The sequence below is a fragment of the Prionailurus bengalensis genome, chromosome F2 (genome assembly GCF_016509475.1).
Source record: "Prionailurus bengalensis isolate Pbe53 chromosome F2, Fcat_Pben_1.1_paternal_pri, whole genome shotgun sequence".
Classification (NCBI taxonomy): Eukaryota; Metazoa; Chordata; class Mammalia; order Carnivora; family Felidae; genus Prionailurus; species Prionailurus bengalensis.
Window position 1 is genome coordinate 43,404,417 of NC_057353.1, and position 22,157 is coordinate 43,426,573.

General features: G+C 38.9%; 1 protein-coding gene and 1 long non-coding RNA gene across 3 annotated transcripts in view; one reads left to right on the forward strand and one right to left on the reverse strand.

Moving 5' to 3' along the window:
- CPQ (carboxypeptidase Q) overlaps positions 1-22,157 on the forward strand; it is a 351,664-nt gene that overhangs the window by 48,879 nt on the left and 280,628 nt on the right. For both annotated transcript variants that reach the window (XM_043601429.1, XM_043601430.1), the window contains exon 2: positions 1,020-1,227. In XM_043601429.1, the coding sequence (XP_043457364.1) occupies positions 1,020-1,227 (208 nt within the window). The remainder of the gene's footprint in view (positions 1-1,019; positions 1,228-22,157) is intronic.
- On the reverse strand, positions 1,143-17,322 carry LOC122495636. The gene is made up of 3 exons (XR_006300521.1): positions 17,201-17,322; positions 4,388-4,482; positions 1,143-1,253 (listed from the first exon to the last, which is right to left on the reverse strand). It is a non-coding gene; the product is annotated as an uncharacterized LOC122495636 (long non-coding RNA).

Here is a 22,157-nt window from a genome sequence, read left to right on the forward strand (position 1 = left end):
GATTAAGGAAGCACGCCAAATGCATGTTGATACTTCAGTTTTTACTGACATATTTCATGACTGCATGGCTAAAGCCACAGAACAGTAGGCGCCTGCCACTTTCTTTTCACAGTTTTATTTAGTCGCTGCATCTGTCCTTTGTTGCTAAATACTTTTTCCTTGTCACTCAAACTGCTCCATCAAATTGGATCTTCAGTGGTCTGGCAGTTTTTGAATGACTTCTTGGAAGCTGTGAAACCCTGTTCCCTAATCAGGAAGATCTGGGCAAGTCTTCTGTTATGAGGAAAGATGGCACGTCTCTTCTAAGTGACACAACAGGATAATAGGACAATTACACAACATCTTCAAAATTTTTCTCTGAAGACCGGTGATGTGTTTTGGTGATGAACCAGTACTGTAAATTGAGAAGCATGGGAAATTTCCATATTCTTTGAGAGTGTTTTGTATAAAGAAGGAAAGAAAACAAGCTGACTTTTTATAATTCTTGGTAGACGTTACATTAACTATTTGTCAAAAGTTGGATTTTTGAAGATTCTTGGCTTCTAATAACATTCTTCATGAACTGCCATTCTTTGTATGATGTCAATGAAGGTTGTTTAACAACATAACAAAATAGCTTTATAAAAAGATAAATATGTGTTTCATTAATCCCAGGGGGAGCTTCTGAAATGCATTTTCTTTATAAATAATTAGTGTCATTCTGTGAAACTTGTGACTTCTTAGGGTGGGAAGGGGGAAAAAATCTATCTTTTCAAGCAGTTTGTGATTTAGTACCAGCTGGTCGAATGAGTTGAAAAGCCTTCTGAGTCGTATGCCTTATTATTTTGAATGCCTTTTCTCTCTCTTGGGAGACTAGCTAACCTCTGCAGTCTTTCTTCCATGGCAAATGGCTCTAAAACTTTGATCTTCTCAAACCAGTTTGCCAGATGTAGCAGGTAGAGCCTGTATGACCTTTTGTGTGCCAATTCAACAGGGCTGATTGGAAACCATAAGTTAATCCTGTATGATGTTTTTTCTAGGCATTACAGCAGAAGTTCTCGTGGTGACCTCATTCGAGGAACTGCAGAGAAGGGCCCCAGAAGCAAGAGGGAAGATTGTTGTGTATAATCAACCTTATGTCAACTACTCGAAGACAGTGCAGTACCGAGTCCAGGGGTCAGTGGAAGCTGCCAAAGTGGGGGCTGTGGCATCCCTGATTCGATCAGTGGCTTCCTTCTCCATCTACAGGTTGGTCACGATGTTCATTTGAAACCCTTTAAAAAAAAACCCGAAGATTGAGAAAAACCCATGAAAGAGCAACCCGTATGAAATAAAAACAAACCATTCAAATGAAAATACTGATTTGTTTACGGAATTTTCCCTCATTCCATATTTGGTCACTTGTTTGTAATGTCTTCTTTGGCCTTTTCAGGATTCCAAGCATTGTTTGTACATTCCTTTAAAAACCTTTCCACATCCGTGATGACCCCATAACATTCCTTATATAACCAATATGTTATGTATTTTCATTGGAGGGAGAACTGAATTCACGTCTGTGTTTCATCAAAGATTCCTAGTGACTTCAGAGGAAGCTAGGCCTTTTCCCATTGTTGCTAGAGAAGTGAAATAAAAATAAAGTGGGTAACGTGATGAGAGCTGTCTGTGGTGTAGTGGAAGGAGACTAGGGAGTAGAGGATCTTGGATACAGACCTCGCTCTGCCCCCAAACAAGTATGTGGCCTTAGGAGTATTCTTAAACTCTGTGGGTCTTTGCATTCTTCTCTGTTAATCAGTGATGATGAAGAATAATAAATTTACAATATTACTTTTAGAATAAATGAGATAAACTTATGAAAGATACTTGATTATCTGTAAAGGTCTATATAAGTGTTTGATGGTATTTAAGGACAACATAAGTTTTCCTTTTTCTTTGTATTTCTGATCGAGGTAATTGCAAGACCGTCAGTCTTAGGGTAAAATTCAGCCTTTCAGTGGATGAAAGTTCTGAAACTTGACCTGCAGACATTTGGCCTAGTTTAATAGTTACATATGGTCATGCCACACATTAAGGGTGAAATATTTGATGGGATAAACATGGATAAAAGAAGCACCATTTTAGTGTTGTAGCCTGGTCTCCCAAAGATAAAAAACAAAACAAAACAAAGCTTATGGAAACAATTGCAAATCGGGTTTATTTGGGTTTCAAGATCAGATCAGTATCTATTGTAAGGGAAAGCTTATTTATTCTGCACAATTTTTGTTTAGAGCTGGAGACACAGTTGCTTGATCTTAATTAGCACCCTACACCCTTGAAAATAATATAACTGATGAGACATCAGCAAATAGGAAACCAAGTCAAAAGAGAGTTGTCCGGAAGTGCAGAGAAAAGAGAAAAGGGACATTTTTCTTTAATGGGGATAAGATATCTTCCCAGGGACGAAGATGGGACATGTTAAAACTACTTGTGAAATGTTTTATGAGAGAAAAACTAGTTCCACTCATGTCATAGTGCTAAAAATAATGTGCTTTGTAGGGTGCAAAGGTTTAGTGACTAGTGAAATAATCATTGGATCCTATTCTTTTGGATGGTTAATCTTCCCAGGAGGGAAGTCCTAAAATGGCTAGCTTACTTCCCAGAATGCCTCAGTCACCCCTTAGAATAACAAGGGCCTCGGCAAGCTGTGGCCATTCACTATGATTTCACTGGTCATGAGATCTAAATTATGGAGCTATTGAGTGATTGCCAAAAATATTTATTTAAGAACTACTATTTATAAGACTAATAAACTCCAAGATGACTTAGTGTACTGCAGTATACTAGGGTTAATTGACATTTTTTTTTCTGGTGTAATGACATCTGGAAACCCAGGCTATACCCCTAGGAGCCCCAGAAAAATTTTGCCCGGCATAGGACATAGAAATGTATTGTTAGCCTTTAATATTTGGGATGAACAACTTATAGTGTATATTAAAAAGATGTTTTTCTTAATATTTCTAGTTCTAGACTGATTATAATCTTTTCATTGATTTTATAGCCAACCGCATTTCACTGGACTCTTGACTTTTATAACTCCATCTTTTTGAGATTTAAAAATACATAATAACATTGCCCTTTACCTAGTACTTTAGAATCTTTCACATATGTCATGTTACTCATTATGACAACTCAGTGGACCAAGCAGAAGGGGCATTATTATACCCATTTTACAGATAGGGAAATAAAAGTTCAGAGAATTCAGCATATTAACATGTTTAAGTATTACATCCTGAAAAATAAAAACAAAATGAAACAAACTCTTTTTCCACTAACAGCTAATTGTTTCTTAGAGCTAATTTTCCTTAAAGAGTATTTCGTATTCCTGTCTCTAATTCTTCACCTGTCATTCACTCTGCAGACCATTTTAATCTGGCTTTTGCCAATACTGAAATGGAACTTGTTAAGGTCACAAATAGCGGCCTAGTTGTCAAATATAAGGGACATTTTCAGGCCATCATCTTACTTAACCACTCTGAAACATTTGTCACTGTTGACTGCTTTCTAAATACCTCTTCTGTTTGGCTTCTGTGACTTCGTTCTTATATTCTCTTTCTCTTTCTTGCTCTTACTCTTTCTCTCTTTCCCACTTACCTTCTTCCTTTTCTGTTTCCCTGACTTCTCACTCTGAACATTCTACCTGAGCAGTCCCATCGTGCTTGTGACTTCAGCCACCATCTCTGCCTGTGACACTTTCCAAACCCACCTTTCCTTCCCATACTGTTGTCTGAGCACGGAGCCCATACATCCGACGACCTCCTGATCCTTCTTTTGGATGTTCCTTAGTTATCTCTTCAGTTTTCTTCAAAACTGAACTCACCTTTTTACCTCTTTATCCTGCATTATCTACCTCAGGGAAGAGCATGTCATCTATTCTGCCTTCTAACTTAGATGGTTCTTGAGAACTTTTTTCCTCTTCCCTTATCCATCATTGCTGACAGTTACTATGCCTTCTAGGCTCTGCTCTTTATTAGTCATTTCAACAAATACATATTGAGTAGCCCCATTTCCCAACATGACTCCACATTCCTGTAGTCAGGAGTCACTGACACTTTCCGAATGCACCAGGTTTCCTCAGGATTTCATGACTTTGCATATGCCTTCTCCCCTGTAACCTTCTATCCCTTTCCTCATTGTCTCAAACTGTCCTTTAAGATTCATCTTAAATGTTTCTTTTTCTGGGGAGCCCTCCCTGGTATCTAGCTCCAGCCAGGGTGAGCCGCCTCTTTCCAGTATTTCCACATCGTTCTGTGCATACTCTATATCATAATGTCTTAGAGGTAGATGTGATCCATGCTTTGGTAGGGTACACTAACTGTTGTATCAACTTCAAATCTCAGTCACTTAACACAATAGGAGTTGATTTCATACTCACATAATAGTTCTAAGAGGGTGTTTAGCAGGTGGCCTTCTGCTCCTTTCCATCAACTCTAAGATCTCAGAGCCTTCTGCAGGATCTTTTACATCCAGCTGGCAAATAAGAAGATAGAGAGAGAAAGTCGATAATCAAACAGGAGGTTTTCCATGGCCAGGTCTAGACACGGCCTACTTCACTTCTGTTCACATTTCACTGGTCATAATAAAGTCATGAGGCTGGGAGATGTGGTGTGCCTTTATGTCCTCAGTGACAGGTAAACTGTCCAGTCCATCCTGATCACCTGACTCCACTGTATGTTCCAGAAAGACATGGGATATCTTTCTCTCTTTCTCTCCATGTAAATATATACACACACACACACATATATGTATATATGTATTTATATATATATATATATATATATATATACACACACACATATATATACATATACACACACACATATATATATGTATATATATATTTACATCTCCAAATCCCCATCATCTAGTATTTTTGTTACATAATAGTCACTCAGGAACTGTTCTGTTGAGGGAATGAACTTGTTTGAGATTGTATAGTCAGTCATGGCAGGGCTTTCGTAACAAGCCAGGTGACCAGATTGCAAATGCTCTCTGACCAAACTGTATAACCTCTGGATAGTAAATACAAAACAACTTGAATTTTTAGGGCACTTTGCTCTGTATTTAAGGAAAATATACAGGTGCCCAGCATGCCAGATTGTATCTTTTTTCTGCCACAACTTTCATGAACAATGGTGTTTTGAGTTGCTAGTTGAATAAAACAGCTCTCTTCTCTCTGGCAGATATTTCACCCTTAAGTTTTATGGGGGTGGTGATACTGGATTCTGTCTAGGAGTGGTGTAGAGGTCAGCAATACTAGAGAACAGAATAGAAATTGTAATTAGTTTCTGCCTGACTTCAAAATTAGAGAATCCCCTAAAATGCAGAACATGTGTTTTACCAGTTTGATTTGACATTTGTCAGTGCAGTTAACAATATTTGTTAGCCATTTTGGAAGTACAACAGTCACATGGTTACATGACATGTCCTTAAGAGACATCTGTAAAAAGTCCGTTACTTGTTGCCTTCAATATCTCCAGGTTCATTGTTGTTATTTCTCTGCATTGCCATTGTCAGTATCCTTGTGCTCAAATTTACTTTAAGGAGAAGAAATTTTTTTTTTTATTGGTGCTTTATAATGACTCTTGTTCACATTAAGTATCAACTGGGACTCTCATTAGATCTTGATTAGTTTTTTTGTATGTAAAATACCTTTTGCCTTTGTCATAGGAGGATATTTTAAGGCTAAGTGTAATTGTTAATTTAAGTTCTGCAGAGGAACCATTTGTCTTACGTTATTTTTCAAATTAATTATTTTCTTAGTAAATATTTATCAAGAGCTTAACAGTTGCTCTGAAATTGCCAAGCAGTAGGGTTATTAAAATGAATTAGGCATGTTTTTTGTTGCCCCTCAGAAATATTCTACCTGGCTAAAAGAGAAGAAGGTAAGCTTAAAATATAAATGACTAATGTAATCTATTTTATATTTAGTGCTAAATGAATGATTGGGGGAAAGGAATGAAAGAAAGAAATGAACATTTATTTGGCACCTACTTTGTATATCTTTGTGCATCTCTGAAGACTTAAATAGTTTGTTGCGATGAATTCTTTATGCAACCCAGTGGAGGCAGATAATTGGTATGTCTCTTTTATTGAAAGAGAAACAGGTTTAGAATGGTTAAATAATCAAGTTACACAAGTAATGAAGGAATAAGGATTCATACTTAGAGTCTCTGGCTCTGAATTCCATGGCGTTTTGAATTATAACAAGCAACTCGAAGAGCTAATGCTTTGGAGTCTAAAAGAGGTAGCAGAAGTCTGATTAGGGCTGCTTCATTGAGGATGTGTATTTGGGGTATACTCAACGACAAAGTTGAACTTAAATAAGAAAGGGAAGTGGAAAGACATTCTATGCATGATCAAGGCAAGGAGGTGGGAATGCTTGATGAACTTGGGTAATACACAAGTAGACCAGTATGGCTGGAGCCAGAGGTTTCATTGGAGGTTAGAGAAATGTGATTAGGGGGGTGAGTGGAAGAGACCCGGTTATGAAGAATCCAGAATACCAGATTGGGGAGTTTTAAATATTAGGTAGAGGAAATGGAGAATCATTGAATGTGATCAAGTTGGGGGGTGATGTTTTAGAGCAATTATTTCTCTAAAGATAGTCTCTGGAACACCTCAGTCTCACCTGGGAGCTTGTTGATATGACATTATCAGGCCCCACCTGAGACCCCTTAAATTAAAAATGCTTAGGGGTGGGGCTTATGGTTTAACTAGCTCTCCAGGTGATTCTGATGCATGTTAAAATTTGGGCGCTGCTGTTTCAGAATGGTGACTACATGGCCTGCTATGAAAAGGAAAGAGAGGTTAGTGCTCTAATAATGCAGATGTGAAATAATGAGGGCAGAGATGATGGCAGTGGGAATGGACAGCAAGAGACAGCAAGGAGGGATAGTATGAAAAAATGATCAGTACTTGGTTGTATTTGAAGGGGGGGCAGGAGGAAGGGTCAAAGTTTACGGTAAGGCAAGGACCAAAAGTCATGGGATGAATCTGTGTTCAGTTCAGCACAGTGTTTGAAAGTCATGAGATTTACATAAAAAATAGGAGTTTGTGGTTTTTAGGGAAAAACCGAATCTGGCAACATCTAGCATCTCCCATATGGCAGACCAGCTGAGTGGATAAGCCACCAAGTCCTTTTAGTTAATGGGATGTACCCTCTTCAGTCTTTCATAGCTCCCCAGTTTCCCTACACCCAGCCTGGCGACTGGAAGAGGAGAGGGAGAGGGAGGAGAGGAGAGGGAACTGATTGGAGGCAACATGAGCAGCTTGGGTTTTAGACATTATGAGTTTGAGGCAACTGTGAGAAGTTGCGTTAAACTGGTTTTCATATTTTGTGAAAAAAAAAACAGGTAAGCATTTCCATTTCTCAATTATCTCCTTTTTGGATCACCCAAGGCAATTTAAAATTCTAGGCTGGCTTCCTTGCAATGCAGTACACCTGGGGACTCCCGCCTCCTGCCTTCTCTACATGCGAGCTCAAGAATGCAAAATGAGTTTCATATTAGCCCGAGTAAAATACAATTCAGAAAGTAACTCTACTGAGGCCAAACTGTCTGTTGTACTCCCATTGCCAAATACACATTTTTTTTCCTCGTTATTTTCTCCATTGCCCCAGATAATTGAACACAGACTATAAGTTTTAATCGGCTAAGGAAGCAAAAGGCTTTCCCTCCACTCTCCTGTGAAAACGGCATCACTACACTGGGTGAGAATTCATGGAGGCGGCGATGGCTTGTTGATCGAACTTGCTTTGTGAATTCTCTTGGTTTATGTTTTATATCACTTGGCCTTCGCGTGCCATATTGATAAGAAAAGTGAAGAGGAGGAGGAATAGCAGCAATCCAGTTTGAAGATGACTGAGGTCTGATTGAATATTCAGCTGGAGAGAGAGATGAGTGAATCCAGGTGATGTGTTTGGAGCATCAGAGAGGGAGAGTGTTATACCATCTGGTGAGAGAGCTGCGAAAAAGTCTATAAATCACTCCTTATAATGATACTTAATTAATACAGAGTCGATAAATGACATAATTTGAAGCTCCAGTTGGGCTACATCGTAGAGTTAAATAGCTGCAGAGAGGGCTCTGATTAAAGCCATTACAATTTATAAAACATTCTTCATCTTAAAGCATCTTGATGAGATTTAACATGAACATTTTTGTAATCAGAGGGCCAGCTTAAAACATTCAGAGCAGAGGTGAAATGTCTTAAGAGGTCTGTTTTGGATGATTTTTGAAAGCCAGTTATTCCCAGGGAGTAAAAAAGCTTGTCCCCCACCCCCACCCCCCATTGCTTTTTTAATGGGAGAAAATTAATGCTGCTACTTCACACTTAGACCATCTTGGATTTTTGATGTCCTGGTGGTTTGGTTCTTTGGCGTGACCTTAGCATAATTAGCTATCAAGCTTGATTTAAATTGTTGTGAAATATCATTGCAATTTCGGGGGGCATATGTGCCTGCTGGTGATTACAAAAGAAGGAGGATACCACCGTGACTCAAATCGGTGCAACTGGGCCAGCCTCCATTAGTAGGTTCTTTTCCTGCCTTACATTGTTTTTGCTTAATTCACTCTGAGGCTCATAACAGATGCACAGTAATCAAGCAGAATGCCAATTCTCATCATTTATGCAGGTGGAGGGCCACTGTGCTCCCGAGGGGGGAAACCAGAGAAGACCCACACTGAACACAACATTTTTTTTTTCCTTCTCATCATCCTTTTCTTTTCCCTCTCTCTGCTTTTGAAAGGCAGATTCTTTTCAGAAGGCCTTTGTTAGAAATTCCAAAATGTTCTTTAATCACCGAAATCTTATTATTGCTTCAGGTAGTGTGACAGGCATACTACCTCCTAATGGATAGAATCAGGCAGTGACTCTGGAGCCCCACTTCTGGAGTCGTGGTGCCTGGGTCTTTGTTCAGCCACTTGCCACATGTGTGACCTTGGCAAACTGTGTATACACTCTGTGCCTCAGTTTCATCCGTCAAGTGGGGGAATTAATTATACCTTCTTCCTGGTGTTTTGTGAGCTTTTAAATGAGATATTAGTATTGCCTGACACATAGTTTTACATACATGTAAAGTGCTATTGTTATAGAGTCTTGTTAAATGATGACTGGATGTACTCATTGACTAAAGGAGGAAGGAAAGGAGGGAAGTGTGGAGCGACGGAGGGAAGGAGGAAGAAAAGAGAAGAAGGAAGAAAGAAAGGAGGGCGGAGAAAAAAAGAATGTAGTTGATCCCATATCACTGTTGTCACTGCAGCGCTCTGCAACCCTAACAACAGATTGTCACTTGGATCTCCACCTGTTTAGTTTGTCCAAACTCTGTCTTATGTGTTTGCTAGTCTGCCTCCCTCTCTGAATTGGAAGTTCTCCTGGGGACGTACTGTGTGTCTTATTCATGTCAGCGTCCCCAGAGCCAGGCTCAATGCCTGGCACACAGTAGTGCTGGAATGAATGAATGAAGAGTTAGAGGCAGCCTAGCCTATCTGGTTCGCTAACACGTAAATTCAAGGTGTCACCATTTCACATTGATAGAAGTTGAATAATACTATAGGTGAGGTGACTAACCTTTTGAATTGCTACTTATCAAAAATAGAATCTCTGGCGTCTGAGAGGAGACTATATAGTTATGTAAATTTTGGTAAAGTATTGCAAACTGCATATTACTATGGTGCTTTGTGAGGCTGCTATAATTAATGGTCTGTTTGCATTCCTGGTACTGACTGTCATCTTTCATCTGCTCATAACCTTGATATAAAAATTTGTTCTCGGCTGCTATTTTGCATTCATAATTTTAAAATGTATATAAATGTTCACCTTCTATCTTCCAGCTTTCTGATTATTGAAAGCACAAGCTTAAGAATCATACCACCGTGGCATGTTTTTCTGAATCTCTAGTGGTAAAAAGAAATTAATGCATTTGGAATTCAGGTTTCAGGATTATGACAATGTTGTTTGCTTATGCAGTGCCCTTTGAAAAATGTCTAGTGTAGCATATGAACCAAAAGAATCCCGAGTAGCCTCAAGTCAGTCTTTTGCTATTGCAGGTGCCTTTGTTCTCTTCTTCTCTCATGAAAGCTAAAGTCAACTCTTAAAATCATCTTGCTTCCATTGGCTTCTTTAGCTTTCTGGAGAAAGTGCCAACCAGAAGGGTCTACTAGGGAAATTTTGAAGGCTAACAAATATAACAATATCTGGACTGGGATTTGGAGTCTGACAGACCTGGATTCAAATGCAGATTCTGCCACTTAGAGATGGTGTCACCCCCAGCCTTATGTTTACTACTTAACCACGCTGAGCCTGTTTCCTCATCTGTAACATGGGGAGAATACTGTTTACCTCTAGCGTTGTTGACAGAATGAAATGAGATTGAGCACTAGACATGGAACCTGACACATGGGAAGCAATCAGTGAATTATAACTGACATATTATTTTGATCATGGTCACTGTCGTCATTAACATCATTAGGTCATGACAGGACTGAGCAGGTAGCTTGATCCGAACTGACTTATCTTAAAAAGCAACGGTTCAGAACTCTCCACATTGTGGGCTCCAGAGACCTTGGTTCTGATTATCTTCTGATTTCAGGAACTACTCTTGTAGTCTCCTTCAGTCTTTGGCTTAAAACTCTGCTGTTTGTCTTTTCTCTCTTCTCTGGCCTCACACTGAATACTCGATACTGTTTGTTGTGTGTAAGTGTTAAAGATGTGGTAACTCAGACCAGTGATCAGTGACCAGCTAATGGAGATGTAGTAAGTTTCTATTTTAAATGCTTTCCAGGCTATTTTCCACCTCAGGGTCTTTGCACTCATTGACCCCTTTGTCTAGGGAATTCTGTTTCCCCAGCTTTTTATATGGTTGACTCTCTTTCAACCTTCAGATCTCAACTGAGAGTTTTGTTTTGTTTCCTGAAAGGGCTTTCCTGACTGTCCCAAGTAGAGTAGCATTTTCCCTCAAATTCTCTTACCTAGTACCTCTTCTGTATGCTCAGAATCTTGATAACATTTGGTGACTTTCATATAACTACCTATTACTTGTGTATCTCTCCATGAGAATATAAACTCCATGAGGACTAGACTATATCCTTCTTCTCTTTTTTATATTATTATAAATATATTTTTATAAATATATATATAAATATTTTTATATTATTATAAATATATTATAAATATATTTATATATATTATATTATATTATATTATATTATATTATATTATATTATATTATTATAAATTGGTTTCCATAAAACACCCAGTGCTCATCCCAACAAGTGCTCTCCTCAGTGCCCATCACCCACTTTCCCCTCTCCACCACCCCCCATCAACCCTCAGTTTGTTCTCAGTATTTAAGAGTCTCTTATCATTTGCCTGCCTCCCTGCCTCTCTGTAACTCTTTTTTCCCCCCTTCTCCTCCCCCATGGTCTTCTTGAGAAATAGACTATATCCTTCTTCTGCACCATTGTAGTCTCAGTACACAGGAGATTGCCTGGCACATGGCAGGTACTCACAAGATATTCGTAGAGTGAGTAGCTATTTAAAAAAATCATCCAAGATCAAAAAATAGAGAACAAACCAGAATCAGATACACTGAATCATGTCTGTTTCCTGAAGCCACATTCTAAAGTATCACATACTTTTTTTCCCCAACTTTTTCTTTTTTTGGAAAAATATCAGTTTATGGTAAAAATTGAAAGAATATTAAATGACTCATAAGCTCTTTATAAGAAATTGCCTAACTTTTTCCAGAGAGGTGGTACCATTTTACATTCCCACCAGCCCTGTGTAAAATTTCAGCCTGCTCCACATTCTCACCAAAATTTGGTGTTGTCAGTCTGTTTAATTTTAGCCATTCTGGTGGGCGTGCATTGGTAGCTCATTGAAATGTTGATTTTCATTTCCCTTATGACTAATGATGTTGAGCACTCTTTCACGTGATGATTGGTCATTTCTGAATCCTCCTTTGTGAAGAGTTTGTTCAAGTCTTTTACCCCTTTTATAACTGGATTGTTTTTGAATTGTTGACTAGTAGGACTTTTTCACTTATTCTAGATACAGGTGTATTGCCAGATATATGTTTTGCAAATATTTTCTCCCAGTTGATGTCTTGCCTATTCTTTGTTTTTATTGTTGTTGTTTTTGTTTTGCTTTGTTCTTTGGCTTAACAGTGTCTTTTGATGAGGAAAAGTTTTGAAATTAATGAATTCTAACGTATCCATTTTTATTTGCATTCTGTGTTCACTCACATACCCTTCTTCAACATTCATTATTTAATATTTTGCCACATTTGCTCTCTTTCTCCTTTTCTGAATCACTTGAAAGTGACGTGTGTACAGCCATGAAGACACCCTACCCAGAAATACATTAGCATGTATTTCATACGAACAAGAACCTTCTTTTATAATGCAGCAGCAGCAGCAGCAGCAGCAGCATTATCATACCTGTGAAATCTCCATTGTTAGACAATGCATGTTGGCCCATTGTTCCTCACTCTCAATAATGTCCCTGCTTTCCCGCCCCCCTCCCCACCCCAGAATCCGATCAAGGACATCCTTTACATTTAGTTGTCATGTATCTTTAGTCTCCTTTAATCTGGAACTCTTGCCTAGCCTTCATAATATTTTATTACACTGGCATTTTTGAAGAATACAGGCAGCTGTTTTGCACAATGTCCCTAGTTTGGGATTGTTATTTCCTCATTATTAGATTCAGATTAAATATTTTTGGCAACAATTCTCTATGGATAATGTTGCATCCCTTGTATTGCATTGCATAAGGAAGGAAATAATGTCAGTTTTCTTTATTAGTGAGGCTAAGTTGATCACTTGTCTAAGGCAGTATCTCTGGATTTCTTCACTGGAAAGGTACTTTTCACATCTGTAGAGGGAATACCTTGTAATCATGGTGAGTTGATTTGAGGCTTTGTGAATCTTAAGTTCCCTAATAAAATTTCACCCAATGAAAATTTAGCATATGTTTTTGTTAAAATTTTTTAAAGTTTATTTATTTATTTTGAGAGAGATAGAGTGAGCAGGGGAGGGGCAGAGAGAGAGGGAGAGAGGATCCCAAGCAGGTTCTACACCGTCAGCACAGAGTCCAATGCAGGGCTTGAATTCACAAACTGTGAGATCCTGACCTGAGCTGAAACCAAGAGTCGGACACTTAACGGAAGGAGCCACCCAGGCGTCCCTGGCATATGTTAATGATTCTTGCCTGAATCAGTCATTACACTGCTGGTTGCAAATGTTTTCCTAATTCAGTTATTCCTCTCACATTTATTAACTGGCCTGCTTTTGTAAAGAGGAGCCTCCACCTTTTTCCCCTTCTCATTGTTTATGAGTGTCACTCCATGGATTTTTAAAAGTGTATGCATTAAAATTCATTACAGTCATTATTCTTTTTGACAAGCATCAAAAATTTCAAAGTGCTTAATAAATGTCAAAGTTAATATTTTACAATAAGCTTGAATATTTGAAGCATTGGAGGAATTCACTTTTTTATATCCAAAGGAACCCAAACTATCTCAGATAAGTCAACTGATTAGTGGGGTGTAATCAATACCATTTCCTCTGAACTTTCTCATTAACAGCATGAGCTTTGGAGTAAGAACTCCTGAAGTTATTTTTAGAGTTTACCATTACCAGTATATACCATATGCAAATGAAGATCCTTCACCCCATACATAATTGCTGTTAATTGTTAAAATAAATGAGCAAAAATCTTAGATCCAGCGACTGCTCCTGATTTTCTCTAGATTTTTTTTTCTCCTTTTTTTGCCATGCAGAGCTGATGTTGAGGAGTGTGTTTTCAAAGAACCCTTTCCAGGAGAAATAAGTGTCCCAGTGTGGGTTTGCAGAAGCCTACAAGGATGCTTCTTTGAGGGGAGTTTACCTAATTTCTGTGGTGGAGAATAGAAAGCTGTAAATTATGCACCCACTCCAACCCCCCCACGTCGTCAGTGGTTGGGAAAGGGTAGCCAGCCTTGGCCAGCAGGTCAATGGTAATAGTTTAAAAGCTGAATGAATGTCTGTTGCTGCACTGGTTGACTGCTCCATAAATTACATATTTAACATTTAGGAGAATTTAATTTTTAACATTTCCAATTTCATTCATTCAATAAGCGTTTTTTTAAATGTTTGTTTATTTTTGAGAGAGAGAGCACTCATGCACGCAAGCCCGCGAGCCAGGGAGGGGCAGAGAGAGAAGGGGACAGAGGATGGGAAGCAGGCTCTCAGGCAGGTTCCAGCTCACCAACCTTGAGATCAAGACCTGAACCAAAGTTGGACACTTAAATGACTGAGCCACCCAGGCACCCCACAATACGCATTTATTAAGCATCTTTTGTATACCAGGCCAGGGGAGGACCTAAGTTTTGTAGGACTAGGCTCTCATGTAATTTTGGGGCCTCTTTAAGAATAAGAATCCAAAGCTGCAAATAAAAATTTAGATATAAATCAACATTTACTTAGAATAACAAAGAAATTATAACCAATTACAAATTTAAGAAAGCTGCCAAATACTACAAACATTACAAAATTCAGTAAAATATAATGTTTTTATTAAATACCTGTCAAGCTTCCATATTTTTCCTATGTTTTTTGCTTGCCTACTCTTTGATTGCTTTTTATGTGACAATGCTTTTGTGTTATGTTTTGCAAAGAGAGAATAAAAAGAGAATTCAGTCTTTCCTCCAGCATGGTTGATAGAAATGTAGTTTTTATTATTGATAGTTTGGTAAAATTTATTTCAGGTTTACAGCTTTTTATTGGTAATATATACATTTTTAGGATTGTTGTCAAATTTTGGAAAGCTGCTATTAAGTTTCTTCCATGTACGAGCATTACGATTTCGGGACATTTTACCTTTTCTTGTATAGTGACAATGAGTTGACAACATTTGAGCGAGTTTGTTGTCTATTTCCTCTTTAGTGACATAACTTCTTGTTCTCTTTACATTTGTCAGTATTTTGTGTCAAATCAATAAGAAATTTCAGTCTTTTTTGAAGGTGATTTACTCTTCACTATTTGTATTCCTAAATAATCTAAGAGGCTATTTGTCATGAATGCTCGAAGTACATCTCTTTCTCTCAATAAATCATGGTTTTTGTATGTTTTTTGTCTGGTACTGACAGACTTGGTTAGGACAAATATGTTATGTATCCTAACATGAGATCCAGTAGGTTGACACACATAAATCATGTGACCTCATACATAACTGCACTCACTGTAGTACAACTACAGGTTTGCCCCCTACAAACACAGAAATTCTGCTAAATTCCATTTTACCTGACTTCCTTAAAAAGGAAAAATAAAATATAAAATTAGAAGTTGTGTTCCTATTGGGCTTGCTACTGTCAGCACAGAACCTGCTTTGGGTCCTCCGTCACTGTCTCCCTCTCTGCCCCTACCCTGCTCACGCTCACTCTCTCAAAAACAAATAAAACATAAAAAAAAAAAAGAAGAAGTTGTGTTCATAATATGCTCTGAATTACTGACTCTCTTCTTGACAGGAGAGTACTTCCGTTTTAAGTAAGCATAGACGAGAATTGACTCATTCATTTGCAGTTGGAAGAATTTTTCTGGCAACTAGCATCTGGATCTCTACCACTCTCTCCCTACTTTCATTGCCAGGTGTTGCAGGATACATTCTTAGCACAAGATGGCCTCTGGCCCTGCCCCTTTGTATTATGACACCAGTAGTCCCAGGAGCCATTTCAGGATGGAAATGAAACTGTGAATTGCGTAAATACGTCCCCATAAACTCAAACTAATACAACCCCAAAACAACTTCCTCTTGGTTGGATCCTCAGAATGCCTGTGTTCATCCCAGTGTTGTCCCTGTGATGGGAGGTGTGACATAAAGGAAGTCAGAGTGGATTACAAGGGTTGACACCTGTCAAGTGCATAGACCAGTGCTGAGCTCCTAGTCAGGTGTCCGAATATGAAGCTAACATCATCCTCTCCCTCCCCCGCCTCCTCCTCCTCTCCCTCCTCCTCGCTGCTATACATATTTTAGTGGACTTTTCAGTTTTTAGTGGTTTTGGAATTCTTATAAGCAGCTTCTTCCTATTTCTACTTCCTTTTCCTTTTAGAATCCAGATTTCAAAAATGTTAGAGCTGGATGAGCCCTTAGAGAACATCTGCTCCCCTCCTTCATTTTACAGGTGAGGAATTTGGGACTGAGGTCACTTAACTAGTTAGTGGCAAAATAAGGACACTTGTCTTTTATTATTATTTTTTTAAAGTTTATTTATTTTTGCCTGGGGGGCTCAGCATCCGACTTTGGCTTGGGTCATGAGCCCATGGCTTGTGAATTCGAGCCCTATGTCGGGCTCTGTGCTGACAGCTCAGACCCAGGAGCCTGCTTTGGATTCTGTGTCTTCCTCTCTCTCTCTCTGCCCTCCCCCGCTCTCACTCTGTCTCTGTCTCTCTCTCAAAAATAAATAAAACATTAAAAAAATTAAAAAAAAATTTTTTTAACGTTTATTCATTTTTGAGACACAGAGTGTGTGAGTAGGGGAGGGGCAGAGAGAGAGACACACACAGAATCGGAAGCAGGCTCCAGGCTCTGAGCTGTCAGCACAGAGCCTGATGCGGGGCTTGAATTCACAGAGTGTGAGATCATGACCTGAGCCGAAGTCAGATCCTTAACTGACTGCGCCACCCAGGCACCCCTAAAAAAATTTTTTTTTAGTTTATTTATTTTTGCAAGAGAGAGAGAGAGAGAACAGGAGCAGAGGACGGACAGAGAGAAAGGGAGAGAAAGAATCTCAAGCAGGCTCCACATTGTCAGCATGGAGCCCAACACAGGGCTTGAACCCACAAACTGTGAGATCATGACCTGAGCTGAAATTGAATTGGATGCTTAACCTATTGAACCACTCAGAAACTCCAGGACACATGTCTTTAGCTCCTGATACCATGTTTCCTTTCTTTCAAGTCTCCTAGGCAGATCTCTGTCAGAGTACCCCCAGCCTCTGGGGATTACCAGTACATCGATTTAGGCATGCATTGATTTTTAATCTTTGTGGGGTTCCTCCTCCCACACACCCCAATTGATATTTTTAAGAGTCAGGATACCCATGTGCTTCTAAAATGCTACATAATAGTGTTGCTTTGCCCATTTTGATAGGACTTTTAGCAAAGGGAACCGTATCATGAACACTCTCTCACAGGAAATGAAAACTCACCTTGTGAAGAGGAAAGCTTTCCATGGGCCTTGTGTTTTCCTTTCCTCAGCAGGGGAAGAGCCTATTTGTCAGCTGCCTGGCCTTCCTCTGGTGCTTGGTTTTTAATCTCCAGGGAGGCGAGGCCGACAAAATGTCATCCCTTCTCCTGCTAAGGAAAGAAGCTGTGAAATAGATCTTCACTGCTTACATGCTTCACGTTGCCTAGCACCAGCTGTATCCATAACACCATGGTGTATTTAAAATACTTCTCCATTGGAATATTTTCTTAAAGGGATTCTGATGCTCAGAAATACCCCAATGAGGCATTGTGATATTATACTGATTTTTATCTTAATTGGAATAATTTCCCTGAGGAAGCTTAAGTTTATGGACATATGCCTATATATTGCTCATTACTGATCTGGATTTTCTGCTATAAATTCTAGGGATCTCTTATTAGGAGAGAGGAAGAGAAAAGAGCTAACGTATATCCAACAGCTTTTACGTATGTGCACTATTTATCATCTTAATTGAAACTTAACAAGAGCCTTGGGAGGCAGGAGATTTAGACACATTTTACATTTGAGTGACTTGATTAAGACTGTACCATAGGACATTTTGAGAAAGGTTTTTTGTTTTTTGGTTTTTGTTTTTTGATTCTCTGTTTTCCAATTTAAGAACTAACAGTCCTGATATAATTGAACTAGAAATAAAGAAAAAAATACATAGCTAAGGATTTCATAAGATCATGTTACTAAAGGTTGCAAAAGAGAACAGTGTGTTCCTTGAGACCAGGCTGAGAGAATAAAAGGCAGAGAACTACCAACCAATATCCGAACACTGGCAGTAATGGCGTCAGCAAGGCCTCCACAGGCTTGGACTGTCTGCTTTGGAAGTGGGATTTTGAAAGACATCTTGGTTGTATTTCTGTGAGGTACATTTGTTTCCTATGCTTCCCTCTTGTCTCCTTCCTCCTTCTCTTTATTCAGTACCTTCTTGTGCAAATAACAGTTTCTAAATTAGATTCCCTGTTACCTTACAACTTGAAAGGCAAAGGCACAGACAGTATCCTCCTGGCAACTATTTATGATATCTTTCCCTTCCAGAGATTTGCCCTGTGGCAGCTTCAATCCATTATCATCACTTCTTTTGCCCATTTTGGCAGTTCCCCAAGACCTAGCGAGGGAAAAACAGATCTGCAGATATGCAAACCTCAAAATCAAGACTTAGTTAATGAAATCACTCCTCCACTTGCCCTTGCCTGTTACTGAATCCTGCTCCAGATGGGATGGAAAAAGAGCATTGGTCATGCTGTCAAAAGCAGATCAGATTTCTCCACTGCTATTTCTTCCTTTCTTAACTAAAAACAAAACAAAGCATGACACAAAAGGAACAGGCCAAAAAAAAAAAAAAAGACACAAGGTGAGAGCGAAGGTAGTTTGTACTGTTTTCGTATTTCATGTATTCAATCACATTTCTCTTAGCAAATATGACTGGAAATGGCCCTTTTTCCTTCTTTTCCCACCTTCTGGCATTAGATTGATGGGTGAAGATAAAAATACACTAGCCCTCCAAGAAGAGCTCCCACCTCCTTGCCCTCTTCCTTGCTCCTGCTCACCTCTCTCTCTCTTTGTCTACCTCACTCTCTCCTTGAGTTCAGGGTTTAGAGAAATCTTTCACTCTTCTTTTGACAGGTGTCAGATAGACAGTATGAGCTCATTTAAGCTGAACTGTCTGGGGGAAACGAAATTTGTTCGGGAGAACAGCAATTTGGATGACAAGTGCCAGGACGCACCAGATGGCATGACTGGAGAAACTCTGATCAGACTCCCAGCTCACGTTCCAGGTGGCCTCTCTGTCTCTCTCTCTTTCACCCCCTCCCCTCATTCCTATTCTTATGTGTTCATGGTTGACCCAAACAGAAACCTTGAAATACAAATGAAGTTCTTCTAAGTTCCCAAGCAAAAGAGATGGTAGTGACTCAGCATGAGATGTCCACATTCCCCCCAAAAGAACAGCCACTGCTTACTTGCTATTACTTATGTTTATTATTCCCGGACCTGTTTGGGGAGGAGCATCAATTTTGAGCCCTGCTAGTTAGTTATTCAATAAACAAGCCTGTTACCTAAGCTGCAAATATTTTGACATTTTGGACACTCTCCCACTATGGCTATAGTTTGGCAGTTCTTGCCAAGATATGAGCAGAAGTGTCCTCAAACTTCTTCCCCTTTTGCCACGCAGCCTGATATTTTGGGTTCTTGCTTGCCTGAAAGGGAACGTATGGTCATAAATGTCATGGGAAGGTATTTAGTGGAAGGTAAACTTTTTTTGGTCCGTGTAAAACATTCTAAAATTCAAGGCTAGGACACCGTGGCGAGCTCTAATCTATGAATCATTATATTCTTAACATACTCTGAGAACAGGAAAAGAGAGATCAACCTTCATAGACACAGGCGGAATTTCGCCTCTGAATACTGGTAAAATCATGTGACATTTGCTGTTCACTTATGTTTACAGTGAAATTCTTTCCCTCAACTTTGCTCTATACTGTTACTGGTCACTTGACAGACCTTCTGAAATAGCAAATTCAAGTTGATGTTTTAGGTACACAAATAAAGCAAATGTTTTTAGTGCTGGGTATAAGGGGTCTTTTGGTCTATATTTGCTTCACATGAGAACCTTTATTGTTTCCGAGCCTCTGGACTTTGGTTCTGAATTTACATGTTTTGGGAAGTTTGATGTTGTTGATAATTCAGTGATGAAACTTATTCACAGAAAAGGCTTATTGTGAGTGAAAAAATAAACTACCAAATAGTGTAAACAACACACACTTTTCTTTATTGTTTAATTGTGTGCTAAATGATACATGTGCTTAGTATTAGGAATCTCCTAGTTGAGGCAAAACCAGTTGATAACAATGCCATACCTGTATGAAGGTGGAAATTTTATTAAAAGTTCAGGTAGAAATCAGAGAAGAAGCCTCTGAGCACCTCCATATAGCTATCACAACCCCCATGTAGTGAGATAGTACTTTGTACCTCTGCTCTTCTCAGCAAGAACTTTTGGGACTTTAGCGTATATTATTGTTATTATTTAAGACTTAGTTTTTAGAGCACTTGTACATTTACAACAAACTTGAAAGGGAGGTACAGAGATTTTCCATGTACCCACTGCCTCCGTATGTGCATAGCTTCCCCCATTATCAGTATCACTCACCAGAATGGAAAATGTTTTTTAAGTTTATTTATTTTGAGAGTGAGAGAGAGAGAGGACACATGAGCATGTGTGCAAGTGGTGAAGGGACAGAGAGACAGGGAGAGAGGATCCCAAGCAGGCTACTCACTGTCAGCACAGAGCCCAAATTTGGGGCTGGATTGCAGGAACCTAGAAATCATGACTTGAGGTGAAATCAAGAAGTGGACACCTAACCTAGTGAGCCACCCAGGTGCCAGAGAATGGTAAAATTTTTCACCAGAGTTTACTTTAGGGTTCATTCTTGGTGTTGTAACATTCTATGGGTTTGGACAGGTGTATAATGACATATATCCATCATTACAGTATCATTCAGACTATTTTCTCTGCCCTGAAAATCCTCTGTGCTCTGCTTACTCATCTTTCTCTGCCCCTAGTCCTGGCAACCACCAATCTTTTTTATTATTTCCATATTTTGTCTCTTCTAGAATGTCATAAACCTGGAATCATACAATGGATAGCCTTTTCAGATTGGCTCCTTTCACTTAATAATATACATTTAAGGCTCTTCCGTATCTTTTCACAGCTTGGTAGCTCATTTCTTTTTATCACTGAATACTATTCCATTGTCTGGACATACCACAGTTTGTCCATTTGCCTGATGAAGAACACCTTGGTCATTTCCAAGTGATCAATTGGAATTCATTCGGAAATTATGAATAAAGCTGCTATAAACATCCATGTGCAGGTTTTTACGTAGACATTAGTTTTCAACTCCTTTGGGTAAATACCAAGGAGCACGATTACTGGATGGTGCATATTTAGGTGTGTAAGAAGCTGCCAAACTGCCTTTCAAAGTGGCTGTACCAGTTTGCATTACCACCAGCAATGAAATAGAGTTTCTGTTGCTTTACATCCTGGCCAGTATTTTGTGTTGTCAGTGTTTTAGATTTTGGCCATTCTAATGGAGTTTCGTACTTGTTCCCAGTTTACATATGATGTGTAGCATCTTTTCATATATCTGTTTGCTATCTGTATGTATTCTTTGGTGAGGTGTCTGTTAAGGGCTTTGGCTCATTTTTAAATCAAGTTGTTTTCTTCTTGTTGAGTTTTAAGAGTTCTTTGTATGTTTAGGATAAACATCCTTCATCACATGTGCCTTTTTCTCCAAGTCTTTGTCTTGTCTTGTCTTCCAGTTTTCTTGATATTATCTTTGGCAGAGCAGTTTTTGACTTTAACGAAGTCAAGCTTACCAGTTCTTTCATGAGCTGTGTTTTTGGCATTGTATCTAAGAAGGCATCACTGTACCAAGGTCATCTAGGTTTTCCCTTATGTTATCTTCTAGGAATCTTATATCTATGAATATAAACATGTAGATCTATGATCCATTTTGAGTTAGTTTTTTGTGAAGGGTGTAAGGTCTGTGTCTGGATTCATTTTTTTTTTGCATGTGGATATGCAGCATCTTCTGTTGAACAGGTTATCTATGCTCCATTGTATTGCCTTTGCTTCTTTGTCAAAGATCAGATGACTGTATTTATGTGAGTCTATTTTTGGAATCTCTATCCTATTCCATTGATCTGTTTATTCTTTCACCAACACTCCATCCTGTTTTGATTACTGTAGTTTTAGGGTAGGTCTTAAAGTTGGGTAGTGCCAGCCCTTCAGCTTTGTTCTTCTTCAATATTGTGTTGGTTATTCTTAGCACATTATTTTTAACAAGTTTCAATTTCTGATTTTTAAGGACATATCAGCAGACATAGGAATGATAGTGGACATTTTGACA